At 37.6% G+C, this 23,372-nt stretch overlaps 2 protein-coding genes across 2 annotated transcripts; both read left to right on the top strand.

The window, feature by feature from the left end:
• The first annotated feature begins 761 nt into the window (after positions 1-761).
• LOC149389618 (tubulin beta-1 chain-like) lies at positions 762-4,230 on the top strand. The gene is made up of 6 exons (XM_089622681.1): positions 762-933; positions 1,194-1,356; positions 3,210-3,297; positions 3,503-3,576; positions 3,953-4,029; positions 4,220-4,230. Exons 1-6 carry the CDS (start codon positions 762-764, stop codon positions 4,228-4,230), a joined length of 585 nt encoding a protein of 194 aa, XP_089478807.1.
• Positions 4,231-9,256: 5,026 nt separating this feature from the next.
• LOC149389617 (ubiquitin-conjugating enzyme E2 28-like) lies at positions 9,257-12,073 on the top strand. The gene is made up of 4 exons (XM_089623117.1): positions 9,257-9,455; positions 9,915-10,042; positions 10,147-10,251; positions 11,821-12,073. Exons 1-4 carry the CDS (start codon positions 9,386-9,388, stop codon positions 11,962-11,964), a joined length of 447 nt encoding a protein of 148 aa, XP_089479243.1. The 5' UTR covers positions 9,257-9,385; the 3' UTR covers positions 11,965-12,073.
• Positions 12,074-23,372: the final 11,299 nt, after the last annotated feature.

The raw sequence follows: 23,372 nt of genomic DNA, 5'->3' as shown, positions 1-23,372 counted from the left end.
GCTGAGGGTCTAGGGTCGGCAGCAAGGTTGCTGCTCGGCATAGGCGGGCTGCGTAAAGCCTAAGACGGCGGTTCGGTTCGGCGAATGCGCTGTCCAAAATATGGCGGAGCTGCCGCTCGAGCGACAGTGAGGCGGGGCTGGACAATGAGGTTCAGCGTCTCGATGTGGACGAGCTTTTACGTAGGAGGCGGCAGTGGCGCTGTGCGGCCTCTCGAAGCGAGAGAGTCCAGTCGCTCTTCAAACAAAACTAGGCTTCGTTGTACTCATAGAAAGCCTCATCTTGCACTAATAAAAATATTTTCCTCAAGGTCTGATTTCTTTTACTGTTTCTTTCCATTATTTATTTTTGTGGATGTTGTTTTTGTCATTGTCTTGTATAAACAGAGAAGTAAAAGCTGTGATGTTTAATGTTTGGCATCATGTAATTTTATTTTTGGTTGTAAAAGCCTTTTTTTATTACAAAAACCTTATGTTTATAGATCAGAAGTACTATTTCATTATTGGAATTACTGTTGGTAATTGTTTACTTGATTTACTTTGTCTTATAGCATTGACTTGCAATCATAGTTTTGTTTATGTTGCATTTTGAGTCAGATTTAAAGTCTCCCAAGTCGATGTTTGGAAATAAATTGTGGAATTATGACTTGTATATTGAACCAAGTATAACAGAATGTGATGTTGTGATCAAAGGCTTTTTACTGAATCTTTGTTATTTATTAAATTCAGTATGAGCTAAATGATCACTTGGTTTTGAAATTGTGATGACCTTCTCGGTCTTCCCATCCCTGAAGGTCTCCGACACTGTCGTGGAGCCTTACAACGCAACTCTCTCCGTCCACCAACTTGTCGAGAACGCCGACGAGTGCATGGTTCTCGACAATGAGGCTCTGTACGACATATGCTTCCGTACTCTCAAGCTCTCCACTCCTAGCTGTGAGTAATTTCTCTCTTCTCTCTTTCGATTTAACTCTAGATCATGAGATTTATAACATAATGAAAAGAAACCTGTTTGTCTTAGTTATGTTTACACATTTTTTCCTGTGAATTGTCTATGTATATTAAAACTAAATGCATTAAGAAAGATTAGTATCAACATAGGTAGCACTGGAACGAATCAGACAATTTCCATAGATGTGGTTCGTAAGCCCTACCACAAAGATATGGTTATTCAACTTTGATCTTGGTTTTTTCAGTCGGTGACTTGAACCACTTGATCTCTGCAACCATGTCCAGAGTCACTTGCTGTCTGCGGTTCCCAGGACAGCTCAACTCCGACCTGAGGAAGCTAGCTGTGAACCTGATCCCGTTCCCTTGGCTCCACAACGAGGAAGAGGAAGAAGAACCCGACTACCAGGAGTGAGGGATTTAGGGGATTTCTTGAAATGGGAGAGAGGTTAATTTTGCTTAACCTTGCTGCTTTCTTTCAAGTTATCAGCGGCAAAACAAATCTGATGTTGGATTATATTGAGTTTTTGTATTGATGTTCGTTTAAAATTCTTTAGGGATGTATAAATGATTCTATATTTTTATTATGTATTTTTTGGATATTTATTTATTATAAATGTATTTTATTTTATATTTATTTAAATATATATTATTGTATAAACTACATAAATAAGATGTAGTCTATATTGTTAAAATATAATTTCATGAATTTCAACTACACCTAAAAGATGTAGTCTTCAACAAAAAAGACTGAAGTCATAAACAAAAAGATAAGACTCCAGTGCAATAGATTGCACAAAAACGTCGTAGTCTGTCTAATTGAATCAATCAAGACTACTTGTTAAAACTGTAGCGTTTTTTTCTTATGTAATTGAGTTCTATATAACTACAGCATAACGCTGTAGTATTTATAGATGAGACTAGTAAGACTACATCTAAAAAATGTAGTTATATATTTTAACTACAGTATTATAAAACAGATACACTACGGCCAAAAACTGGAGTCATAATAAAAGAGATAAGACTCCAGTGCAATAGATGACAGTCGATAAACTGTAGTCGACTTAAAATGACTATGGCGTTCGGCAGTAGTTAGAGGCACTACTACAAAATACCTATTAGAAGTCGCTATATTTGCGTCGGGTACATTTTTGAGCGACGCATAACCTTATTTTTTGGAGCTCGTTTGACGTGGAAAAGATTAAAATTAATGCATTATAATTTGATTGGGCCATGTGGCCTGGCGTCGCTCGCTTTTTGAGCGGCGCCAGGTAACTGAGCGACACCAGATACACGTGACGTGGCGTCGCTCAAAAAGCGAGCGACACCCGCCAACCTGGAGTTGCGGGAAAATTATAGTGGGTAAACGTATTTTTTAAATATTAAAAAAAAAAGATTTCTGGCGTCGCTCAAATAAAAAGCGATGCCAGCCTGGAGTCGCCCCCCCCCCCCCCCCCCCCCCCCCTCTCCTTTATAAAAAAATGCATAAGTCTCGAGATTTCTCACAACAGTTATCACTTCATCTTCTTCTTCGACATTTTCTCTCCAAAAACCCCAAAATCCTCCATTGAAACCCACCTCCACCACCATTACACATCTCCACCGACCACCTCCACCACCGTTACACATTTCTAGCACTTTACTCCGGCCGGCGTCGTGGTTTTGGTGAACGTTTTCGGTCGTGACGCACGGGTAAGAGATTAGTTTTAGGGTTTTTTTAGGTTTTTTGTTGTTTTTATTTTATTTTTATTTCATGATGTTATGAGTAAAGATTCTTAGGTTTTTTTTTATTGATTTCGGTGTGAAGGATGTACATTTGTTGTTATTTACCGTCGTCCATTTTGATCTTCTTCATCATGCTATTCCGAGACGCAAGAACGCCGCGAGCCATCAAGGTGCCGGCTCGAGAAAGAATCACCGGGAGAGAGAGAACACACACCGAGGAGTCGGAATCTCACAGAGATTTGGTGAGAAAATCAAACCCGAGTTGGATTTTTGGAAATCTAGGGTTTTGCTCTTAGATTGGGAATTTTGATTTCTGGCTGGGATTTGTAAAATTGAAGTGGATTTGATATGGATTAGTAACCGAATAGTATTGATTTGCGCTCGGAATTGTGAATTGAAAGCATTTGTTTGAGTTTCTCATGAATTTTGGACGAGATTGTAAATTTAGGGTTATGAATGTTTGAAATTGGGGGTTCTTAATTTTGAATACGATATGGAGATTCTGAGATTATTTTCATGATTATTTGATTGATTTGTAGTTGGGTTTGTGACTACTACGGATTTTTGGACGAGTTTGGTGTTAGATTTGAACTTGGCCGTGTGTTTTGTTATCTTGGCCGTGTGATGGTAAGTTTAAAAATCTCTAATGTGAGCTAGTGATGATTATTGTAGATTTCGGGTATTTCCTTGAAATTCAGAAAAGAAAACAAACGATATTTGTTTTGCTAGGAATTATTTTCTAGTTTCATTTTGGATAAATGAAGTTATATTTATTAAAGGAAGAACAAGCTTGCTTACTAAGATTACTTCTTGGGTTTTGAGTTTATCGTAGTTCTCGTTCGAGTTTACACGTTTTGATCCTCTTCATCATGCTATTCAGAGTGATCTAAAATCCGTCCTCTCAACGTAAGTAGTAACTTTTTTTTTTTTTATCATATATGACATTATACAACTACAATTATATCGTGCATTTAGACTTATTAAACTTATCTTATGTAGAGCGTTTTGAAGATATTTTAACGTGCCGTTGAAGGTCACTTGGCATAAGGACAATGTACTATAAAACATACATAATTTTAATATAAACATGTTCATAAAAATGATGTATTTTATCATAGGGCCCGAAACAACCTTCAAGTACGGAGTGCGGATATTTTGTCTTACTCATGATGAGAGATTTTTTTAGAGGGAGATCATTCTGTGATACCCTCGCACATGTAAGTATCTAATCAATAGAGTTTCTTAGTATGTTTATTAATATGCTTATTTATTTTGATTTCAGTTTGCGATCGTTGCAAACTTACAGTGATACCGAGATGGACGAACTTCGACAAGATTATGCTAGAATTATTGTGGATGGTATGTTGATGTCTTTATATTGAACTATGATGCGTTAAGATATGAAAATGGTAAACTGATTGTAAAAACTGCGTTAACTGTTATTTTGTTATGTTAAAAACTTGATTATGAAATTTAGCACGAAAAATTTGAGCTGTTTTTATCTGATTTTCTGGTTGGTTTGAGTATTGTTTCGTCTGTTTTGTTGTAGGAAAATTATAGTAAGTAAACGTATTTTTTAAAAAAAAAAAAAAAAATTCTGGCGTCGCTTAAATAAAAAGCGACGCCAGCCTGGAGTCGCTTAAATAAAAAGCGACGCCAGCCTGGAGTCGCTCAAAAATTAAGCGACTCCAGGCTGGAGTCGCTTTTTTTTTATAAAGCGACACCAATAAAAAGAGCGACGCCCAATTAAAAAAAACCCGCCAATCCAACGTGGCGCTTACGTGGAGCGTCGCTCGGTCATAAGCGACGCCAAACCTTTGGGCGTCACTAACATATGCGTCGCTCAAAAAGCGACGCCCAAAATATAACGCGTCGCTTTTTGAGCGACTCTAAAAGGGTATTTTGTAGTAGTGAGGCCAAATTTATGGTAGTGCATGTAGAGTCGGCAAGAGGAGTAGTTAGTCGACTCATGGACTCGGGACTCAACTCGAGGAGTCAACTCACCTCGAGGAGTCATGTAGAGTCGGCACGAGGAGTAGTTAGTCGACTTGTGGACTCGGGACTCAACTCGAGGAGTGAACTCAACTCGAGGAGTCATGTAGAGTCGGCACGAGGAGTAGTTAGTCGACTCGTGGACTCGGGACTCAACTCGAGGAGTGAACTCAACTCGAGTAGTGAACTCACCTCGAGGAGTCATGTAGAGTCGGCACGAGGAGTAGTTAGTCGACTCGTGGACTCGGGACTCAACTCAAGGAGTGAACTCAACTCAAGGAATGAACTCAACTCGTGGAGTGAACTCAACTCGAGGAGTCATGTAGAGTCGGCACGAGGAGTAGTTAGTCGACTCGTGGACTCGATACTCAACTCGAGGAGTGAACTCAACTCGAGGAGTGAACTCACCTCGAGGAGTCATGTAGAGTCGGCACGAGGAGTAGTTAGTCGACTCGTGGACTCGGGACTCAACTCGAGGAGTGAACCCAACTCGAGGAGTGAACTCAACTCGAGGAGTCATGTAGAGTCGGCACGAGGAGTAGTTAGTCGACTCATGGACTCGGTACTTGACTCGAGGAGTGAACTCAACTTGAGGAGTGAACTCAACTCGAGGAGCCATGTAGAGTCGGCACGAGGAGTAGTTAGTCGACTCGAGGACTCGGGACTCAACTCGAGGAGTGAATTCAACTCAAGGAGTCATGTAGAGTCGGCACGAGGAGTAGTTAGTCGACTCGTGGACTCGGTACTCGACTCGAGGAGTGGACTCAACTCGAGGAGTGAACTCAACTCGAGGAGTGAACTCAACTCGAGGAGTCGTGTGTAGAGTCAATACGAGGACTAGTCAGTCAGCTCGTGTATGGGGATTCGACTCGAGGAGCGAACTCAACTCGAGGAGTTATGCGCAAAGTTGACACGAGGACTAGTTAGTCGACTCGTGGGCGGATATTTTTTCTCTTTGGGACCTCCGGCCTAACCATCGGCCCCTTGAGACTTCGTTACACTCTTATTTTTTGTTTTTTGAGGGTCTCGTTTTCACTGAGTATTGTTCCCCATTAGCCCCCCGAGTTTCTTGTGTTTGTGAGACGAAAACCAGGAAACTCTCGTGTAGGGGATATACAATAATACATCACAATGTGTAGAATAACTTTTTTTTATTGCAATAAGGAGGTTGTTACAGCTTGCCATGGCACTTGGCCTTCTTTGAGAAAGAAAACAACGTGCTTGAAATTACAAAGTCGAGCAAGTTCAGGCATGAATTTAAAGGCGAAAACTTTGTCGGTCGTGGCCGCGAATGGTGCGAGCTTGTTCTTTAGTCGATGAACCGCGCTCATCGTCTCACTTTTCTCATGCTCGAGGTTTTTGAGACGTTGCCTATCATGGGGCTTATTGCAGCGGTGATGACGTTCTCTTTCTTTTGACGAGTCGGGCGCTCAGTCGGGGTTGTCACCTTGCTAGCGCATGCCGCGAACTCTTTGTGATTCCCGTCTCGAATCAGGGAGTCAATAGCATTTCGTTGTCACGTGTCCGTGGTCTTGGTGATATTCGCACCGTTTGCTCCTATCCCGCGTTGCGGGGTCCTTCTTCATTGGAGGCGGAGATCCCAGCTTCTCTCTGTGTAAGCTCAGGATCCTGTCGGGTGTTGCGTTGAGAGGGACGAAGGATTGATTCGGGGCCGGAGAAGGATGGTCATCAGGGACTTGACCATTTCTACGCCTCTTCCTTCGCGAGTCGGGACCGGTGACCGGTGCCATGAGTGTGGCGACTCGCTTCTTGTTGGATGCTTGATTAACAACGTTGGGTGGTTAGTGTCCGAGATGACTTTTCTTGTGATCTCGCGTCGGGTGTTGAGTTTATCCCTCAAGTCACTCCCATGAGATTCCCTTCGAGAATTGAGACGGTCTCTCAAGTCACCGCCGACCGAATTGAGGCGGTCTCTCAAGTCTCCGCTGGCCGTTCCTATCACCCTTGGCAAGGGTACATCATTCAGGCGACGCCCTCGACGGATGCCGCGATCATCGACGTCGTCGTCTCTAAAAGGGTTTTGGACGCAAATGGTGAGCTTGGAGCGTCCCTTTCGGGACCTTGAGATTGAGCGTCCTCGAATATTGCTCGATCCTTGTCTTGATGTGGTCTCTCGGGGGTGTCCCCTCGAGGGCGCACGTGTTTGTTCACTCGACGATGGATGTCTCGACATGGTTGCCTGAGGGAGTCTCCTCGAAGGCGTGCGTGCGCGTTCACTTTCGTGAATAGCGCGGTCGAGGTTGGCCTCGTCGATTTTTTATCTTGCCACATTGTTGGGGTCTCTTTGGTCGTGGTTGACGTGGTCCTTGACGCCGTAGCCGAGGAGGGCGGTGATAAGCGCGCTGTCGACGCTAGGGCGGTCTAGGAGCTCGGCAAGCCCTCGAGCCGTGTCCTCTCGAAGCGTGGCCTCGGGGTCATTTGCCAGGTCTTGGGGCTGGCCCTCGTTGTCACGAGGTTGCCCTCCTAGACGATGTGCTAGGTTCCTGAGGCCGTACCTCGAGCTAGTCGCTCGAGTGCCCACGGAGGTGGTCGGCCGGTGACTCATCTATCGAGAGTCTTACCGAATGCGAGAAAAGAGGTTGGAAGGGAGAGCGTTGCCAAGGTTGGGAGATCCCCTCCTTCTAGCGCCAAAATGTTGTCGCTCGTTTTCGAACAACGAATTAGGAGCCTCAAACGGTTCGACCCAAGGTCGGACCAAGTGGTCGTGTTCGGGCTCGAGCGTGTCGGATTCGGTATCCCGAGTCTTCCCTTAGCTGCGAATGTCCCTTGAGTTCATCCAAGCACCTAAAAAGGAAGAAAGAACACGTGAACTACAAAGGGGAAACAGAGGGGGTGCCTCTGTTTACCTCTCCGACGCTCAACATTAGTGGGATTGAGGTGGAGTATATAGGTTTTAGAGGGTGAGAGGCCAAAGATGAGCGAAACGAGTGAAGTATGACTTCGACAGCGTTTCGGTACTCAAAAATGGATTACCTGGGTCAAGGGGGGGACCCTTGTATTTATAGGCGACCAAGGGGTGTTTGGGGAACCCCTTGGCCGAGTGAGCCTCTCGGGTCGGCCATTGGTCGGCTGAGCCTTGGGTCATATGAAGTTGACTCGGCCCTTGGCCGAGTGAAGAGCTTGGCCGACTGAAGGTTCACTCGGCCATTGGCCGAGTGAACTGCCTGGCCGGCTAAAGGTTCACTCGGCCATTGACCGAGTGAAGGGGCTGAACCTTCGGCCGGCCATTGGCCGGCTGACCCTTGGGTCGACCATTGGCTGGCTGAGCATTGGGCTGGTCATTGGCCAGCTGAACCTTGGGTCGGCCATTGGTTTAGACCGGCCAATGGCTGAGTCAACTTTGGGCCGGCCAATGGCCGAGGCAAGGTTTCGCCGTCCGAGGCCTCGCGCCAGTCATGTGGGTCGAAGTGACGCTTTTGCCCTCGTCGGTCCGAGACGGGCCGACAACATAAATAATCTTGTAACTAATTCCTTAATTTAAGCAACCATTAATTAATTTTTTTTAAATCTACTCTCGGAAAGGAAAAAAAACTACATAATGCAAATTTAAAGTAAATCATAATTGCAAAATTAAAAATCTGAGAATGTAAAAATTATTAAGGATTATTAATGAATATTTACTGTATAAATTTGAATAAAAATCATAAACGAAAAAACTCAAAAAATTTATTGATAATTATTATCAATTACTAGCTGAAAATTTTATCAGCCGCTCATACGTAAATTGAAAAAAATTATCAAATCAACGTAAATGAGTGTGTCATTAAGAGATTGCTATATATTTGGAAACAAATATAAAACATATTGACTTAGTCATTCAAAATGAATTTAAATGCGCTCACTAAAATTGTAACTGAATACTTATATAAAAAAGGTAATTAAATACCTATAAAAAAGGAAAAGAAGTCTCCTAGCAAATTATTTGAAGGAAACGAAATTACAAACTTAAACTTATGAAAAAGGAAAAGCAATCACGTAGCAAATTTTTCGAAATAAAAAACTAAAAAAAAAGGAAAGTAACCACCTAACAAAAATAAAAATAAAAATCTCAAACGCATTTTCAAATATTTTCAAATTAAAATCGTTAAAAAGGGGAAGAATAAAATTGAGATTTAAATCTACCAAAATTAATGACACGTATGCGTAATGCTATTTTTCAAAAAAAATCTCAAACGTGTGACAAATCGAAATTGATAAGTTTTAATGGCTTAGTATGTTAGAAATCTCTTTTTTATAAACCATACATGCAAACTTATTCAAAAGACACATTAAGCAAACGAGTGTATTATGAATAAATAATAAAAATATGGGTATATTTGCATATAAGAAAAACACGTATGGATTATGGAATTTTGGCTTAATGCGTATGAACAACGGTGTCCTCTCCAATTCCGAATCTTCATTTATATAACTTTATATTACTTTCGTTTTAATGAATAAATTTATAGAATATATTCTGTTCCCACTTTGAGCAGCCCAAAAGTTTCAATCCATAGGTAGTTTTTTCTTTTCTTTTCACTCACAGCCTAAATTCCCATGTACTCCCTCTTAGCATTTTATATATAAATACACCAGATTTCCCTCCAGAAATTGTACAAGGTGTTTCACAGATAGTTTTTCCCTTCTTCTTTGCAAAACCCATTTATCTTAACTTTGTATCAAAGTTATAGCTTCAATTACTCTGCGGAACAAAGGTTCTCTAATGGCAACAAAGAGAATAGTGAAAGAGCTCAAGGACTTGCAAAGAGATCCACCAACTTCATGCAGTGCAGGCAAATATAATCGAAGCCCTTATCAATGCTTTTTGTACTTGTTGCTCTTAAAAAAATGCTTTTGTTGTTATTATTTTATATGTAGAGAAAAGCAAACATAATCACTGGTTAAAATTAAATTTTCTTACTGATTTTTTTTTTTTTTTTTTTAGAAAAAAATTGATGTTTTGAAAAAAATAGACAGTTGTTTGGTGAACTGTTATAATAAAGTTGTAGCAGTTTGCAAAAATAGAATTAGTATTTATTAAAATTAATATTAATATTTGTAATTAATAATTATTAATATAAAATTTAATTAATAATGAGATATTTATATATATATAAAAATATATATTAAAGTGGGTGTCTAATATATTCGTTCAAGACAACAGTTGAATTTTATATTCACTTTATATATATTTTATATGTAAGAACTTTGTACATAAATATAATAACTATTGTTTTGGATGAATATTTCAGGGCCTGTGGCTGAAGACATGTTCCATTGGCAAGCAACAATAATTGGTCCAAATGATAGCCCCTACTCAGGTGGTGTTTTCCTTGTCACTATTCATTTTCCACCTGATTATCCTTTCAAACCTCCAAAGGTAAATAATTATATATAAAAAATAAAATAAAAAACTGCATGTATTTTCCTTCGTAACATATTCTAAAAGTAAATAAATTGGTTTTTGTTTTGTTCAATTTTTAGGTTGCCTTTAGGACAAAGGTATTTCATCCGAACATAAATAGCAACGGCAATATATGCTTGGACATACTCAAGGAGCAATGGAGCCCTGCTCTCACCATATCCAAGGTACAACTTATCATTAAATGTCTCCACTAAAGTCACTGGTTTTTGTTTTTTCAAAAAGTATTAATTTAAATTTAATTAATATCTGTTTCTCTTTTTTTGAATAAAAATATCTTCATGTTTCAAAATTTGATCAACAATTATTAAAATCTAATTTCCAATTATTGAAATTTGATTAATGGAAAATCTGGTTAATTGTTATTGAAATCTAGTTAAAGCTATTGAAATGCGATCAATAGTTATTGAAATATAGTCAACAACTATTGAAATCTAATTAACCATTATTGAAATCTGATCAATAACTATTGAAATATGGTTAACTTGCTATTGAAAACACTTATTTATGAAAATTAGAAGATTTATCGGCTAATATTAAACAAAATTACAAAAAACGGTTACTTTCGGCTATTTCCACAAAAATTACCGTGACATAGAATTTTTAAAACACATTCTACAAATATCGGAAACATAATTTAATTCTACAGATATTGGCTTTTCAAAATGTAAACAATTATCTCCTTCAGTGTTTATGATATATATATATATATATATATATATATATATATATATATATATATATATAGATTTTTTTACTTTCTTACAGTTTTATTTAGCTTTCAATTTAAAACTTATTTACACTTTCAATTTTTAAAAAAAAAACACGTCTATATTTCTAGAACTCACAGAATTTTTCCCACGATTTACGGACCGAGCAATGGCATGCCAAGTCAAATAGAACTAACATAGAATGGGCTCGTTATAATGGGCTTGCGCTCCGGTGGCATGGACTAAATTTAGCCAAGTCTAGCCTTATTTTCACTTTGCAACTGAGAGAGAGAGAGAGAGAGAGATCCAAAAGGGAACAAGAGACAATATATCCATAGTGTTTTTAAAGTGCTAAATTTATTGAGTAGTATTAGGCATAAATTATTTAAAAAATAATATTTTTTCAAATTGTAAATACTAAATAGAGATTATAAGTGAATATGTAACTGATAAAGAAAGTTAAATAGACCCTAAAACAGTGAAATTGCTAAAAAGGAGAGAGAGAGAGAGAGAGAGAGAGAGAGAGAGAGAGAGAGAGAGAGAGAGAGAGAGAGAGCTAATATGCTAAATTGACCATTTTAACTATAAAATAAACCCTCGGTTTCTTGTATAGAAATTGTAGGTTTTAATTTTTTTTATATTGAAATAAGAACTCTATCGAAATATAGGTAGTGCAAAATGATACTAAACTACAAAATAAAATCATGTACAGTTATATTAATAATAAAAAAACTCATTATAGTTCGTTACAATTAGTAATTAATTGTTGGGTATGTAGTTGAATTACGTAAATAACCAAATTTTTCCTAACTTAAAAAATGCAATATATATATATACATGTGCGTATTGTGTAATGCCCTACAAATATATGAATATTATTTATAATATTTTCAAATATAGACGAGAAATGAGACTACGGTGAATAAAAATATAATATACGTACAACTAATTTTTTTTTTTTTTTTAGAATACGAGAGAATATATGTTAATGTGTTTGATATATATATTTTGAAAACGTGGTCGCAGGTTTTGCTGTCAGTATGTTCTTTACTTACGGATCCCAACCCAGACGACCCACTTGTTCCCGAGATCGCTCATATGTGCAAGAGTGACAAAATCAAATATGAATCTACAGCTAGAAACTGGACCCAAAAATATGCCATGGGCTGATCCTATTTAGGGAATGTGTTTCCCTCGTCTTCCTTTAATATTTCCTTCTTACTTTGTAACTTTGTCAAGAGATAGCATTCCATTGCTTTAAAATAAATTGCTTTTCATATGATGACATCTTCAGCTAAATTAATCACAAGTTTTCTGATTAGCATGCAGCTCTAAGTTTGCTAAAAAAAAACATATATAATTAATTACACGAAGCACTCATTACCACCTATACACACACATTATATACATATGGTACAACAATTTCTAAGAATTTAGAAGAACATTTTGGTCTACTCTCTACATACTGCCTCAACATTTTGATATTTTGCAATTATTGAATTTAGGATTGCGTTGTTAATTGCATCCATATACGAAATATGCGTCAAGCCAAGTATTAGAATACGCAAGCTCGGTTCATTTGAACTAAATTTACCAACTTCGAGCTCGAGCCTGACTCAACCTTGTTCATTTATAATTTGATCTCACCATGAGCTCAACGAATTTGGGGTCTCACTCGAGCTTTTGTTAAGTTATAGAGCTTTTTAGAGTTCGGAAGGTTTTCATTTGGAGGTCAAGAAAAGTCAATAGAACTTGTTTAGAACTCAAAGCATAATAAGTGGATGTGGACCAAAAAAAAAAAAAAAAACTCCATTTGATAATGCTTTAACATAATTTAAGAAAAAATAATACTAGCATTACTAATATGGGGTCGATCTCGATGTGTGAAAATGGATCAAAAGATCAAGTCCGACCCTATGCGTTGTTTGACAGAGTAGAGAACAAATGGTAATTGCGATTGATTGTGTGGGCCCCAGATTTAAGCTTTATGCTTTGGGGATGTGAGATCTTGAAAACAAACATGTAAGACTCCTAAGAGAGCGTCCATGATCGAACACTGTGAGAAGTTAATTGCAAGACCAAAATAGGTCAAGGGTTGTTATGAATTGATCAAAGAAATGGCAATATGAGATGTATATGTTAGAATATTTTTGGACTACTAATATCATAAATAAATATGGTCATTATTAATTAAGCTAAAATTAATGTGGTTTATTTCAGAATAAAGTTTGTGATTTAATGACATATTTGTCATGATGTTATCATAAGTGTCAATTCTAATTTGATAAAAGACCAAATTAGAAATAGGTAATAGTTATTAGTAATTGTCTGTCAGTTATTAATAACATGTATGATCTCCGATTGCAGTACGTATCTTTTCTTGTATCTCATCAACAAGAATACTCCAGACTCAGGCAAATTGCAATTGAAAAACCATCACCATATTGTTGTGATACGAAGAATGTGAATTATTGACTAATGTCTCTAGGTTGGATCGAGTGTTGTTTTATCGAGGAATTTGGAAAATTCTTTAAATTGTTTCTAGATTTATTTCTAGAGTTGATTAAGAAGCTGTGACTCGGAGAATCGTATTGAGTACGTTGGTGTTGGAACTTGAACGATATGGGTCTCTCTATGTTTATATGAGTTTATTGATTTTCATATTTAATGCTTGTGTTTTGATAATTAGGTTCATTTTGAAACAAGAAATTGGACATGTTTACAAGCATTATAAATTATAAAATCTTGAGCTTTGAGTCTTGAATAGATTGGGATATCGAAAAAGAAATTTATGATTCAAACTCGATTTGATTTATCGGAATAGGGTACGAGGCTAGAAATCGTTTAGCGGGTTCACAACGTTAGTGAACGTTCGGATTTGCAGTTTCAGCGAACGTCTTGTGGACGAGCGATATAGACGCTTAATCTCGAGGTAGGTTAAATAAAACCATTCTTTCCTGATTTTATGGTTTGGCCAAAGTATATATTATTTTCGAAATAAAAATTGTTGCGATATTTTATGATCAAGCACGCAAATGTACGTATCGAACAAGTAATATAGTTACGGAAGTAACGGATGTCGAACACACAAAGACTAGTTACTCAAGCTACTTTAATTAACCTGTAGCGAATTGATTCCAAGATGATTTGAGGAGTGTGATGTGAGAAATGCAAAAATTGAATTGAAAATTAAACAAAACAGAAAATGAAAACGAGATTCCCAATGCCAGAAATAGGGGTCACGATTTCACCGGGCAACAAAGAATAAAGGGTTTCGGGTTTGAACAACTACGACTTCTTCTATGTAAACTAATTTCACTCTCTCTATTATATCCACTAGCCTCTCTCGAGTGATCTAGCAGACCTATGCAAATGTCAGATTATATCCTCTCGGCCTCGAATCCTGTTAAAGCAATCACACGCAATAAGTACAAGAATCAATAAATTACACAATTGGTCTAAGCCGTCTAGCAACCTAGAAACAATATATTAACTTAAACAAAAACAAGAGTCTTTGTTCTTTCTCAAGTAATTAAACACTATTAAAAGATTATTCTAATGTTGATCATGCACAAGAACACAATGAAGAACTATTTAAGTCAAGATTACAAATTCCAAAGCAATCAAAGTATTATCTAACCGTATGAAACCCCCTAACTAAACTAAACCCGGCTACATCGGAACCCCATTAAAAGCTTAGCCTCTAATGGATTTCATGATCATAGATAAACATAAAGTAATGATGAAAAGAATAAGAAGAAGAATCGTAAGAAAGAAAGAATTCATGATAATAATAAAATAAGAACTCACGAATGAAAATAAAGATGAAGAATAGAATAAAAACTATTTAATGGAGTTCCAGCTGAGGGATTCGTCAATTCCAAGCACAACTTTCTCTCATTGGTAAAAGCTCTCAAAAACAATGATGAAAAAGTAAGCATACTAAAAAAAGAAGCTGAGTTGTATTATATAGGTTTCCAAGTCGAAGTACAAGATTTGGAGTGATCTAAGTCTTTAAAACAAATCCAACGGCTCAGATTTATGTCAAAAACGCGTGAATTTCCTCTGCTGCACATATCATCGCGCCGCGATTCATCGCGGCGCGATGACCAATGGTCGCGCCGCGAAGGTTCTATACGCCAGACCGCCAGTTGTTTCAGCCTTTTGTAGCGGCGCGAGGAAATTGCATGGCGGGGCGAGGACATCGATTCTTCAACTTCGACAACTTCAAAACGTCTGTTTTAGCTCCTTGTTAACTTCTATTGACTTCTCTTACTCCAAAATAACTTTGTGACACTTTTAAGCTCTCTTTTGCACCCTTGAACCTATAACTCATCAAAACACACTCAAAACAATCAAAATTACCTAAGGATTCGCTAATTCTAGTTCGGGAAATAGGAGTTTTCCGCGTGATAAACGCACCTATAAAAAATGTTTTCAAAAGTGCCACGATACTTGAAACCGTCTTTATAAAATGTGGCGGAATTTCAAATCAGGAGATCCGATTGTGAAATTGAAAAATTAATGAGAAATCGGTTCATTTGCCACCTAATTCATAACATTTTCCCACTTTCCACCAAAAGACTAATTTGGCCCAAAATGCCACAATCTATGTCAACAATGTTGACATCTATTTTTTTTCCATTCACTATTAGATGTCAACATTCTTGTCCCGTATTTGCGAAATAAAATATTTTGTATATCCTAGATAAGCCGGAAACGTATATATATGAAGCAGAGAGTGCATCGTATATATATATATATATATATATATATATATATGGATGTGAAGAGTGCACCATTCTGATCAGAGGACTTCACGGGTTATGTTGGCAGGGGCTCAGGAAATAGTACTCGTTTAGATGTACTTAGTGGTACATTTAAATTCATGTCATTTACCACTACTAGAAATATGACATTTAGCGACGGAAGTATTAGCGACGACTAAATCGTCGCTAATCAACCTTTTAGCGACGATAATTCCGTCGCTAATTATTTGGTGCCAAAACTTCTAAAGTTTGGCGGCAAAGATAATTAGCGACGAATTTATCGTCGCTAAATGTGTAAATTCGTCGCTAAGTTCGCGGGGAAACAATTAGCGACGATTAAATCGTCGCTAATAGTTTGGAATTAATTTCGAAATTTAACGACATTCAAAGAGGGAAAAATCCCCCCAAAATAATTTAAATGAAATGATTTAGCGACGATTTTATCGTCGCTAAATGTGTAAAAAATCTATTAGCGACGAGTAAATCGTCGCTAAATGCCTGGTTTATGAACTGAAAATTTAAGTTCATTTAGCTACGAATTTTAAACATTTAGCGACGAGTTAATCGTCGGTAAATGTCTTTAAATACCAGGTCGCGTATCAGTTCCCTCATTCGCTCCCAAACCCTAAAATCGAATTTTTTCTCTCTGTTTTCTTCTCCTCCGCTGTGTGCCTCCTCCGCCGTGTGTCGCCGACGCCGTCGACGTCGATCTCTACCTCCCCGGTAAGTCTCTCTCTCCTCACTTCTCTCTCTCTCCTCACATCTCTCTCCTGTCTGCAGCTCCGCCGCCGCTCCGCCGCCGACGCCGTCGCCGCTCCACCACCGACGCCGTCCTCGTCCTCGTCCGCCCCGGTCCGGCAGCTTGCGCTGATCTTCCTTGTCCTCGACCACCGTCCTCTACTCCCCGGTAATTTTTTTTTATAACTTTATATATATATATATATATATATTATTTATTTATATAATTAATATATTAGTTATATATATATATATAACTTTATATAAATAAATGGAATTGTATTAATTAGTATATAGTTATTTATATTAGGTAATTTAAATTATTTAAATTAGTTCTAAATAAATGGAATTGTATGAATTAGTTATAAAAATTGTGATATTATGCTTATTTTGGTGTTATAAATATTTATATATATATATAAGTTATATTTTATATAATTACATAATTTAGTATATAGATATAAGTATTTATATAATTAGTTATAATTATATAGGATATAAGTATTTACATAATTAGTTATATATATAATTAGTTATAATTATATATATATAATTATTTAGGATATAAGTATTTAGGATATAATTTAGTATATAATTTAGTATTTAGGATTTAATTACGATATAATTTAGGATGTTTAATAATTTAAAATTGTAAATTAGGATTAGAGATTAATTATGTATATAAGTATAGTAGATTATAGATTAATAAATTAGGAAATGTAATTTTGTTAATTACGATTAGAAAATTTAAAATTGTTTAAGTTTGTGTAGTTTATGTATGAATTAATGAATTAAAGGTAGTTTAACGAATTAGTTTAAAGGTAATTACTAACCGATTCTCTAAAGGTAACAAACTTAAATTAATGAATTAGTTTAACGAAAATTAGGTAGTTTATGTGAAATTAATTAATTGGTTATGGATTGAAATTGAAATTGGATTTAATTTTTGTTAGAAATGACTAAAAATGTGAAATTAATTAGTTGTTTATAGATTTAAAAATGATCGAACCACTGAGGTTGGATTTATTGTTAGTTTTAGGATGTTTCTATGCAGGTTTTAAAGTTAAAGGCTGATGCCGGGTTGTTAAGTTTATAGGGGAGGTTCTGTCAAAATTTCGGTAGGATCGTATTTTGTTTTGAATTTCAGATGGCTGCGGCTACAGAAGCTGGAGGCAGCGGAGGCGGGGTTGACTTCTTAGCCCGTCTCCCGAATTATTGCCAATCCGCGCCCGTACGTGATGGCGTCGAAGAAGAAGACGAGCATATCGAACCGGCCGTGCGTGGGCCGACGGTCGGGATTCGATCTGAGCGTGCACGGCGCCCCGGGGTGAAGGAAGTCGTCGTTTATAACGATGAGTTTCAGTCGTTCTTGCAGCCAGAGCGCGAGATGGATCCGGATCTCGCGACGTTCCCGAACACGCTCAGGTTGATCGTCTGAGACAAGATCTCGCCTACGGTCCCAAGGTGGACGAATGCGAACGTGGGGCCGGCGAAGGAGGCCGAGATCCGAGCAGCGATTCGAGACAAGTACGACATTCGAGTCGATGGTGATGCAACCGGGAAGAAGAAGGCGATTGTCGATGCGGCAATCATTCGAGACGCGAAGACTCGTCTTCGCGATTGGAGGCATACCTTGCTGTCATGGTTCGACATCGACTGCAAGAGCAGCGTACAGGTGGCGCGGTCGCTGAAACCGAGGACCGTTAAGCTCGACACTTAATGGGAGACGCTGATACAACGATATACGAGCGATGAATTTAAGGTAATCAAATCATTTACGTTAAATATGTGTTTACCCTTTTATTAAACGATTTGTTCTTTACATGTACGGTTACTTATATTACAGGCCATTCAAGCGAAGAACAAGGCGAATCGCGCGAAGAAGAAGACGAAGACTCGACAGGGGACGATTGGGTTCTCGACCCACCGCATGAAGAACGTAAGGTTTATGTTTATATGATACATCAAATCGTTAAAATTATCTAACACTTGAAGTTTTGTTTACATGCAGAAGAGCGTCGAGACAGGCGCTTTCGAGAGCTTGTTTGCGAACTACAAGCGCCAACATCAGTCCGAATGGCTGACTCCTGAAGCCTCCGCACGTTATGTAAGTTTACATTTATTTTTCGATTAATATATACTAACTAGTTAATTATATTAGGATCGACTGGTCGCTAGGTTCAACACGTTGCGAGCGGAGGCTGAGCACCAAGGAGCGGACGTTGATATTTCCGTTCTAGAGCAGCAGGCGATCCGTGATATTATGGGTTCGCGGACTGATCACTTGACCGGTGTCGGACGTTTGGTGCCACAGGGAGCACCGATGGCGGCTGAAGTCGCCGAAGTCTACGGTTCGGAGGCTGGGACGTCGCAACCAGGATATGTCTCGCAGGAGGTGTTGACATCGACCCTCGCCGCGTTCGCCGAGACAATACAGAGTCAGGTGCCCGGCCTCAACCTTAGCTCGTTCATGTCCCAATGTCCGCAGAGTTCGCAGCAGGCTCCGTCATCCCACAACCAGCAGACTCCGACGGCCGGCGTCCACACTCCGACGCCCGACGTCCACACTCCGACGGGCGGCCAGTAGAGGACTCCCGACGCCAGCCAGCAGACGACGCCCGGCGGACCAAGTCAGTCTACTCCGACGCCGCAGCCTGCAGAACTTCAGCGCCAGCAAAAGAGCGTTTCACGTCGAGGAGGAGGAAAACGAGCGGCGGGACGACAAAGCAAACGTCGCGAGTAGTGTTTTATTAGAAATTTTGTGTATAGTAGATTATTATTTACATATTTCTCGATAACCGAAAACGTACGTAATCGGATTTTATATATTTCTTGATTTGGATAATATAATTTAGTTTTTATTTGATTTTTCATTTTAGAATTTCATAAACAAAAAACCCTAAAAAATAAATAATTAACGACGAAAAAAATAAAAAAAATAATAATAATAATTAGCGACAACAAAGTCGTCGCTAAATATTATTACACAGAAGTAATTAGCTACGACTTTGTCGTCGCTAATTCACGCGGGAAATTTTCGAGCGTGAATTAGCGACGACAAAGTCGTCGCTAATTTCCTGTTTCAAAATGGAAAAAAACTTCTCGTCACGACATTTAGGGACGACATTATCGTCGCTAATATCGTCGGTAAATATTTAGCGACGAAAAAATCGTCGCTAAATAGATTTAGGCACGCATATTTAGCGACGATTATTATCGTCGCTAAAATCGTCGCTAAAGAGATTTAGCGACGATTTCGGGGTTTTTAGCGACGAAATAAATCGTCGGTAAATGTCGTATTTGTTGTAGTGTACATTTCTGGCATTTACATTTCTGGCATCTGCATTCTGTCATTTACATTCCTACAATTTACATTTCCGCAAATTATACTTGTACGTGTATGATGATTTACACATGACGAGAATATTATTATTACAAAGTCAAATATTATTTTCAAAAATCTTTTTACTCAAACCATTACTATATCACCTACTGAGCCTCTGGCTCATACCTATTTTCTTTAAATTTTTCTTATAATCAGGAACCGAGAAGAAGGGTTAGGACGACTCTAGAGTTTAGCGTCGTCAAATATTTTGAAGTCTCGGTTTAGTTTATATAGTAGGTCTATAAATAAGTTTTTGCTTGTAAACGTTTGTTTATACTTTCGCATTCTGTTTTGTTTATATTTGGATCCGTAAAATAAATAATTGAGTATGCACTGTGTGATATCTAGTTACTCTATTAGGCTTTGTTTGGTAGAGAGGAGGGAAATATGGAAGGAGGGATTGAAGAGGAGGGAAATGGAAGGAAAAGAAATGGATAGATTGTATCTTTCCCAAAACTTGATTGGTATGTTAAGAAGAAATATTAAAATTCTTCCACTTGTTGTTTGGTATAAATAATAAAGAAAAAAAACATGACTATTTTTTATTATAGTAATGACATTAATAACTCTTTTATTATATGAGATCAAATTGTGTAATTTATCCAAAAATAATTTGAACAATTTAATATATATATATATATATATATTAATATTTATATATTATAAAATATGTGAGTAAAATAACTGTATTGTCTACATATCAAATATATAATCAAGGTACATAAATAAAAGTATATAACATTAATTTTAAAATTATGTTTAATTTTTACTCATTTTTGTTTCACATCCAAAATAATTTAAAAAATAAATTATGTATAAAATAATTAGATACTATGAAATTGCATCAATAAATATTATAAATATAATTTTTATAAATAAAATGCTATGGATTTCTACAATCCTTCCAAAATGGAGAGGAAAGTTTTTTGGTGGGTCTCACGGAAACAAATTATTCCCTCCATCTTTTTCTTTTCATACCAAACAAAAGAAATGTATAATCCATCACTCCAAATCCCTCCATCTTAATCCATCCCTCCAATAATCCCTCCTACCAAACAAAGCCTTAGTATTTAATAAAGTCTGTTTAATAACGCTTATCTATGTTTAGTTCACATCTCGTTTTCGGGACATGACAGCCTAACAGTAAAATCTTGACATGTAGTATGTGTATATGCCTCAAGATTTGAGAACTATCGGCAAAGTCAAGAGTCTAAAGCCATCGACGATGAAGACCTTCGACGTGACTTGTGAAAACCATTGGCAACACAAACATCATATGTATACATTATAATATATTAAATATACATATAAAGTATATATATACATATATATATACACACAGGAATAGTACACTAAAACTGGAGGATATGTAATATATATATATATATATATATATATATATATATGTATTATACATATTCACAAAATACATTTATAATGCCTGGATGTATATATGTACACGTAAATATGTATAAGCACATGCATATAAGCTTACAGACCATCGACAATCTTTCTCACAGCTACATTGAATACCAAGTCACGTCCAACTATCGGCCATGTTATGACTATCGGCATGTTTTACGTCCTCGACCATGACGTTGGCATAAGGACCGTTAGATCCTCGGCCACTTGAATATTGAGACATAAATTAAGTTGATGTAACCATCAGCATAGGCATGCACCCACGATGGCGAACAACTATAATCAAAGCTCCAGACAATCGGCGACACGAGTCCATAAAACCTTTGCACAGTTTAGACTTGGATCTCCAACGTCACAAGACTAATGTCCAAGCGAGACTTTCGGCGAGCCAAAATTACATAGAGCTGTCGCCGAGCTCTCAAGCTCCAATACTATTGGCAAGCCTCAAAGCTACAAGACCGTCGGCGACCACGTCCTTGTAACATCGATGTGCTCGGTGAACCATCGGCAAGGCAAGAGTATCGGCAAGTCTCCGAGCTGCAAGACCTTCGGCGCGACGCCATGCGAGATCATCGAAGTTACACTATCGGCGAGTAAATTCATGGCAAAAAACTATCGACAATGCTCGTATACAAAGCCATCACAGGTGTAATGTGTAATATGTATATATAAATGTATATTACGTATATATATTAAATATATATGAAAGATATATTGTGAGTGCATGGGACATGCATGTAAATGGAAATTGATGCACATATACGCATATATATTTAATATAGGGTTATTAAGTTATATAGCCACACGCATATAGTGGATTGAGATATAGCTCACCTTTGGTTAATTTCTTGTAAATAGTCAAGTAAACTTATTAACAGATTAATAAAAGACTTATTTAACACAACCAAACATATATTTTAGGTAGTTAATAGGCTGCCACGTATGCAAGTTGGTTATTTACAAAGTATTTACCAAAGGTTTGTTAATTTACAATTCATATAGTTTAGGTAGCTTACGTAGCCAATTTTTTGTTTAATATATATACAAACACAAAAAATACATGGACTCAACTATCGGCATTACTCATGAACTATGGACGAGACACAATGCCAATAGTCTCATAGTAATGCTCAGGGCCACACCTTTGAGAAGTCAATACGTAGACTCTTGACGTTTCCCAACAGTCTTCAACAAACTCTTTTCCTCATTCACGTCATCACGACCTCAAGACACTCCTATAAATAGTTTACCCACACAAGACACAAGGTAAGTGATTCTAACTTAGAGAAAGACTACCCAACTCATAATTCGTTTTCTCCATTTCTAATCCTTAGAGACGGGCTTGATATCACCCACCTTAACACCACAATCGATTTAATGTTGAGCGTCAGAGCACGCGCCGAGGAAACCCTCCGCGTGCCTCTTAAGTTTATGTTTTTTCGTTTCTTAGGTGAAGAACTCGGAGAACACAAAGGAACCGAAGGACTTGAAGGGCTCAAAGAAGTCAACAAACTCGAAGAACCCGAAGGAACCAAATGACACGAAGAGCTTGAAGGAACTGAAGGACACGAAGATCTTGAAGGAACCGAAGAACACAAAGATCAAGAAGGAAAAATCGAACCCAGAAGCCATTTCGGATTAAACCATTCAAGTAGCGCCCGACTTCATCATCTCTTAATCCTCGTGCAATCATAGGGTTCGGCCCTATATCGAGCCTCATGCGATTCTAAGTGTTTAACCCAAAAACAACGTTAACATTTTCCATTTGAGTTATTTTTCAACAAACATCACAGAAACCCGAAATTGGAGATTCTCAAGTAAAACCACGAATTCCCAGTGGCCAAATTCTTCTTTCCACAAGTAGAGCTTCGGATCTACCGACAAAAGATCACTCCACGTGACCATACTAGATGACATCCTTACGAGATGCTTGTTGATGTCGAAATCTCAACAATCACAAATACTATTTAAGATGTATTTATTTTATTTATTTAATAGGTCTCAGAAAGACTTCGCATAAGAAACAAACAATTATTAATTTAAAGAAATATTAACACAAAATATATCAGAGAAAAGATTTTTTATTTATTGAAATCAGCTGTTTACAAGAGGGGCAAAGTGTCGAACTCAGATGGGCGAGCTCAGCAAATGGCTGAGAGAATTTGAATAAATATGAATTATAGAACGTAAGCTTGTGTCACGAAAAATGTGTACAACGATTATTATTTATAGACGAAGAGACGATCATCTCTAGGACACGTGTT

This window comes from Urtica dioica, chromosome 8 (genome assembly GCF_054948205.1).
Source record: "Urtica dioica subsp. dioica isolate 48M chromosome 8, U.dioica_male_clone48M_v1_H2, whole genome shotgun sequence".
Taxonomy (NCBI): domain Eukaryota; kingdom Viridiplantae; phylum Streptophyta; class Magnoliopsida; order Rosales; family Urticaceae; genus Urtica; species Urtica dioica.
The sequence above is the reverse complement of the archived record's forward strand: the minus strand, read 5'-3'. Positions and strand labels throughout refer to the sequence as shown.